Source organism: Microtus ochrogaster, chromosome 5 (genome assembly GCF_000317375.1).
Source record: "Microtus ochrogaster isolate Prairie Vole_2 chromosome 5, MicOch1.0, whole genome shotgun sequence".
NCBI lineage: Eukaryota > Metazoa > Chordata > Mammalia > Rodentia > Cricetidae > Microtus > Microtus ochrogaster.
Window position 1 is genome coordinate 93,802,315 of NC_022012.1, and position 6,358 is coordinate 93,808,672.

At 51.7% G+C, this 6,358-nt stretch overlaps 1 protein-coding gene across 1 annotated transcript; it reads right to left on the reverse strand.

Moving 5' to 3' along the window:
- Positions 1 to 1,229: 1,229 nt before the first annotated feature.
- Positions 1,230 to 5,825, reverse strand: Lyzl4 (lysozyme like 4). The gene is made up of 4 exons (XM_005348124.3): positions 5,672 to 5,825; positions 5,410 to 5,556; positions 4,241 to 4,322; positions 1,230 to 1,299 (listed from the first exon to the last, which is right to left on the reverse strand). The coding sequence occupies exons 1-4, from the start codon at positions 5,808 to 5,810 to the stop codon at positions 1,230 to 1,232; spliced, it is 438 nt and encodes a 145-aa protein (XP_005348181.1). The 5' UTR covers positions 5,811 to 5,825.
- Positions 5,826 to 6,358: the final 533 nt, after the last annotated feature.

Here is a 6,358-nt window from a genome sequence, read left to right on the forward strand (position 1 = left end):
AGATTTGAACGTTTGGCCATCAGGGAGTGGCACTACTACTCAAGAGGGATTAGGTGTGGCCTTTTTGGAGGAATCGTGTCACTGCGGGCATGCTTTGCAATTGCAAAAGTCTAAGCCGGTGCTAGTGTCTCTCCTCCTGCTGCCGGCAGATCTGGATGTAGAACTCTCAGCTACCGTGTCTGCCTGCGTGGCACCCTGCTTTACCACCATGACGATGGGCTAAGGCTCCGAAACCATAGCCAGCACCAGTGAAATGCTTTCCTTTACCAGAGTTGTCATGGTGGTGTCTCTTCACAGAACACTGACTACGACAGAGACATAGGTAGAGAAGAGAGCGGTAGTGCTGAAATAATGGAGGACCTGACATTGTCACAGCTGTAAAAACCTGCCTGCCTGCCTGCTGCTCGTATTAGCATATGTGCTATTTCTAACCTCTAGAAACTTAACATTCAGAGAAGAATGACTGCCATTGGTTCCTTCCATGGAAATACGGGTGGAAGGGCATGTGTGTCTTGGGCTCTGCTGGCCTGCCACATAGGTTCCGGCGAGGACCCCCCTTGGGGTTGCAATGGGAAGGTTGTCCATTACTTTATCACGGTGACCTGAGAAGAAGGGTTTGATTGTATAGTGTCCACCACATGATGGGACCGTGAGGTGGGGGCTCTTCACGTCTCAGTGGACCGGAGAGGGGTTCCCTCCTGTTTTTCCCTTATTCAGCCTGGGACTCACTGTGAATGGTGCCAACACACTCAGTGTGGGTCTCCCTTCCTTGGTTAATCCAATATGGAAACCCCTTACAGGCCCATGCAGAGCTGTGTCTCCCAACTGATTCTAAGGCCGGCCTAGCTGGCTATGGAAAAGCAGCCCTGTTTTCCCAGCCCCTCACCCCTGCTTCTGCGGCTCCTCTCAGTTTCCACCGTGTCTCTTCCTCCTTTCCCTGCTGAAGATTGACGTCCCTGCCTTCACACGCTAAGAATCAGAAATGGGAAGTCATGTAGGAGGTAAGTAATGACGGTGGCCGTAGTACTCAAATGAAACAGTTCCAGCAGAGACCTCTGGCCAGGTTGAGCTGGTTTATTCTGCACCTCGCCCCCCAGGTGAAGTGGACGCTTGTCCTTTGCCATCCGGAACTGTCGAGGTGAGATAACTGGATGGATTGAAGCAGCAAACAGGAAAACATCGGTGGTCACGAGGCATGGCCGGCAACTGGGGCAGGTCCACCCAGGTGGCTACAGATCATAGCCGTCCAGCAACCTCTCCAGGGTGTCAGACAACTGGCAGTTCCTGGACCATACGGGCCTGCAGGCGGAAATCCAGAGAGCGGTCAGCGGTGGCTCGTTAGAGCCAGGGCTTGGGGTCCTCAGAGCTACACAGTTCATACTTAGCCCTGGGACATTTGTGTCTCCCCGGTGTGAACACGTTTCCTCAGGCTTTTGTGGGTTTTGGTGCTCAACCTGGTGTGGATGCAGGTGCTTACTCTATGGTGTGCCCACACTACCCTTGCTTCACACGGGAACCCCACCCAGTTGGGGCACCACAGCCTTGTGACGTATTAAGTATTCCTCTGAGAGAGCTTCAGAGAGTCTGCCTAGGCCAGGGTCCCGGGTGTGTCCTAACCCTGGGCCCCTTCCACCTGTCTGTGTACCTACTTCACTCCACAGCTTCTAAAACGTCTTCCCTCTTCATTTTTCCTGGGCATTTGACTGATCCTTTAACCTTATCTCCTGATTCCCCAGTGGTCCTTCCCCTTGCATCCCAGTCCCGAATGCAAGGCCACATCTGGACCTGAGTCCCCAACCACATCCACTCCTGCTTCTCAGCCTTGCACACATCTGGACCTGAGTCCCCAACCACATCCACTCCTGCTTCTCAGCCTTGCACACATCTGGACCTGAGTCCCCAACCACATCCACTCCTGCTCCTCAGCCTTGCATGGCTCCACTCATCTTTGGCAGGAGGAAACGGTACTAGGCCATGATCCCTGGCCCCTTGTAGCTAAGGAGTAGCAGAAAACACACACATCCACATTCCCAGAAATCCCATGGCTCTTCACAGCTCAGTGGCAGGTGGTGTGGAGGGGGGTCCCCAGGACTTTGAATTGTCTCTCCTCTTGTTCACACGGCACAGCAGGGTGACTCGGTCTGAGCTGTGGCGGATCCACGGCCTGTCAGCTTACTTAGAGCCTGCCTTACCAGGAGTCTGGCATCTCAGCCAGCACGGCCCAGCTTACTGTTTCACGGTGCCACACAACAAAGATGACTTCAACTCATTAGCGTTAATCCCAGACTCAGCCGAGCTCACCAATTAATCAGAAAGCCCACACCATGTATGAAGGGAGACGCTTATCATTAACAAGGAGATTCCACCATTGGGTGCAGTCTGCTCTGTTAGCAGTGAAATCGCATAATCCGATTCATGATGTTGACAACAATAAGCAGCCTTAGCAGAAGTTAAAGCTCCATAGCACCTACCTTGCTTTGATATCAAAATTAATTACAAAGGAATCCAAAATTTAAGCTTAAAAGGATAAAGTCATAAAAATTCTATTGTAAAAATACTTAGCCAGAGAATCAAGGGCTTGCTTGGTGTCAGCAGTGTTCTGATACTGAGAACATGTATGGAGTTCTTGTCAGGCCTCTGCTATAGATCCCTTAGATTCCTGCGCACCTGCATTTTCACGAGTGTGCAGAAGTATATGTGTATGGGTGTGCACGCGTGTGTGTATGTATGCACGTGGAAATCAGAGGATAAAAGCAGTGTTGTTCCTCAGTCCTCGTCCACCTTGTCTTTGGAGACAGGCCCCCATTGGTCCTCGTCCACCTTGTCTTTGGAGACACAGTCTCCCATTGGTCCAGAACTGGCTGGCCAGTGAGTTCCAGAGACCCACCCATCTTCACCTCCCAGCGCTGGGATTACAAGTGTGTGTCACCATACTTAACATTTTTTAAAACGTGGGTTCTGAGGATCAAACTTGGGTCCTTGTTCTCTCAAGGCAAGTACTGTACCATCTGAGCTGTCTCCTCAGTTCTTAAAGACATTTCTAAGAAGGGAGTTTACATAGACCCAGAAGCCACAAGAGAGAAGGCAGAGGGATTTGATTCTAAGAAACTGTTAGGTCTCATCTAGGATGAAGATGCTGTCAACAGTCAGAACACAAATGACAATCCTAAGAAAACAACCCCCACAGATGTGATTATGAGCATTTAATAGCCCTGGTTTATAAAGGAAACATTAAAAATAAGTAAGAAGGGGCTGGAGAGATGGCTTGGCAGTTAAAACATACACTGGACCAGAGTCCATTTCCCTACAACCACAAGAGCTCACAATTGCCTCTAACTCCAGCTCCAGGGAGAACAATGGCCTCTTCTAGCATTGCATGCACACACACACACACACACACATACGCACACACACACACCATAGCCCCATATACCACACACACACACACACCACACATACATACCATACATAACACACATACATACCATACATAACACACACACACACCATAGCCCCATATACCACACACACACCACACATACATACCATACATAACACACACACCACATATACATACCATACATAACACACACTCATAACACACATACCACATACACTACAAACACCACACACACCATACATACATAAGATAATATCACACACATGCTATATACACGCCACACACACTACACACACGCACATATACACACACCACACATGGACCACAGACACACACACACACATGCACCACACACCACACACACACACACCACATACATACTATACATACACCACACACACACACAGTTATTAATGTGAGCCACGGTGTTGACTCGTCGTTGTCACCCTCACTTAAGCACACCGAGAGCACACACCTCTAAGTGTCTTCAGAATAGTACCTCTTCCACGGAGCTTCCACTGAGCAGGGACCCTGAGTGTGGGCAGCACCATCCCATGGACTAAAGGTCCTGGGTTGACCAAAAGGAAAATAAAGCTGAGAACTGGAATTCACCTCCTGTTACTTCCTGAGTGTGACTGCCACGTGACCGGCCACCTCCCACACTCCCTCCACCGCGACTGCCCTGCCACGAGAGCCTGAGCTCCTCAAACTGCGAGCCAGATGCTTTGGGTTTCTTCCTGTCCTCGGCTGCTTCTGTAGGGAACCTGGTCACAGCCAGAAAAGGGCCCCAAACAGCCCTGTTGAGCCTCCAGCACGGGCTGCAAAGGACACGCCACTTACCACGCGCCCATCCCTTCTTTTCCTTTCATGATTTTCTTGGCACATTCGATTGTATCCTTTAAGTTTGGATTCAGTAACGCTGCAAAGAGAAGGAATCAAAATGATGCCGTGGCGTTCGGTGATGGCTAGCGTGCCTTTTTACCACACAATCTCACTTCCCATTGCTGGCCCACACAGCCTGCCATTGAAGACGCAGGCAGGGAACCCAAGGCCTGTGGTTTCCAATCTGGGACTTCAGAGAGCAGCATGGAGAGGGGACAGAGGCTTCTGGACCTTCTGGTGCAGCCTGGGTGGAGACTGATGTGTGGGCGGGTGGGTGTAGGCCCCCCAGAAACTGAAGGCCCCCCAGAAGCTGAAGGCCCTGGATCACCGCTATTTACCAGGGTGGGGGAGATGCTCTCTCTTTGTTGAAGCCTGGGGGTGCTGGGGCTAACACTTAGACCCTCGGCTGCAGAAACACCGGATATTAGGGAGACCACACCTGGCCTCTTGGTGTAACCCTGACTTAGGAGCCCCTTCAATTGTGTCTGCCCCAGCTCCACTCACCAGCCATGTGGCCTTGGGTGTGGACTCACTGCTTCTGGGCCCCAGTTTGCCCATTTATAGAATGGGAAGAGAAGCAATACATGCTCCCGAGAGGCCGCTGTGAGCACTGAGTGAACTGATACCTGCACAGGCTCAGGGAAGTACCTAACGAAGTCCCTAGAAGCTCACAGAGCACAGGAGTGGATCCTAGTCGGCTGCTTGCTCAAGGCCACAGGTTCTTAGGTCCCTCTAAAGGTGGCAGATACGCTCCCTTTGGGCTGGCCAGTACCTGTCTCCTCCCTACAACTACTTCTGACTGTCATGGTGACAGTATGGGTCCCCTGTGGAGCTAATGCTGCAGCATGGGTGACCACAAAGAGCAATCTTTCCCACTCTAAGCAGCGTGGGTTCTACGGCTTGCTCCTGCTTCCAACATCCCAGCCTTCCCAGCACCTTCTGGGCCTGTCTGGCCTTGGTTCCCGTCATTCTTTCTTCTCAGGCTAGCATGCCCTTTCTCAGCATTCCCTGTCAGGGTCCCTACCTCCTAGGGAAAAGCTTTAGACACAGCCCAGGCCAGTTCCCTCCAACATGCAGGCTCTGCAGCCTCCAGTGCCCCGAGGGATGGGAAGGAAGGGACCCAGCAGAGCAGGACACACTGCAGAGGTTCTTGCCATGGTCACACCAGTCGCTGTCTCGGATCTGAAAGAGGCCAAACCCAGTGTAGTCAGCTTTTGAGTTCTCATAGACAGCCAAGGGGTTGAACTTGCTCTCAAAATAAGCCAGGCACACCCCTAAGAGGTGAAACAGCAAGGGTTGTAAGAAGATGCCGGGTGCAGGGTAGGGGTGCAGGGTGGAGAGCGGAGATCGAGGAGGCGAGGAGAGACGGGCTGCTAGGGTCCTACTCACGGTTCTCAAGGCTGTAGCCCTCAAAATAATTCAAGCCTCCATCACGGAGCCTCTTAGCCACTACGCAGCGCCCCCAGATGGAAGCTCCAATGGGAGTCAGCAAGTAGCTGATGAGCAGAAGAGTCAGGTACACCTGCATCTTCTCCGCGCTCTGGTGGCTCAGGGCTGTGGATGCCAGCTGCATGGACGGTCTCGGGCAGCTCCTTCCAAGGTCACAGGGACACTGGACTTCCCGGGGAAAAGAGAGGCACCGGAGAAAGCGGGATTCAGGGCCTCTAGGGAAAAACAGCATCACCTGCCTGCCTGTGATGAAGGGATCTCCCCCTCCTTGACTCTTTTCTCCTGCAGCATGGGCTCCTGCGGTCATCTCACCCAGACCTCCCATTTCCAGAGGAAACTACACTCCGGAAGTTCTCTGCCTTCCAGAAGGACCCAGTGGCTTCTTGGTTTCTAGCCCTGCCATTTTGTTCCATCAGTTGATGTGGATGCTCAAGTCCTTTCCTGCCCCTTGATTCAGTACAGTCTATTGTGAAAGGAAAACTCACTATGGACATTTTGGGGAGAAGGAGAAGAAGATGAGAAGGGAGACAAGAAGGAAGAGAAGGAAGGAAAGGGGGAAGAGAAAGAGGAAGAAGAGGAGGAAGAGGAAAAGGAGAAAAGAGGAGAATGAGAAAGAGCAGAGGGAGA

Coding starts and splice junctions, on each gene's coding strand:
- Lyzl4 (XM_005348124.3), bottom strand. CDS start 5,810: ATGCAGGTGTACCTGACTCTTCTGCTCATCAGCTACTTGCTGACTCCC. Junction 4,323..5,409: donor CCTCTGCAGTGTGTCCTGCT/CTGCTGGGTCCC, acceptor TCCTTCTCTTTG/CAGCGTTACTGAATCCAAAC. Junction 1,300..4,240: donor AAAGAAGGGATGGGCGCGTG/GTAAGTGGCGTG, acceptor TTCCGCCTGCAG/GCCCGTATGGTCCAGGAACT.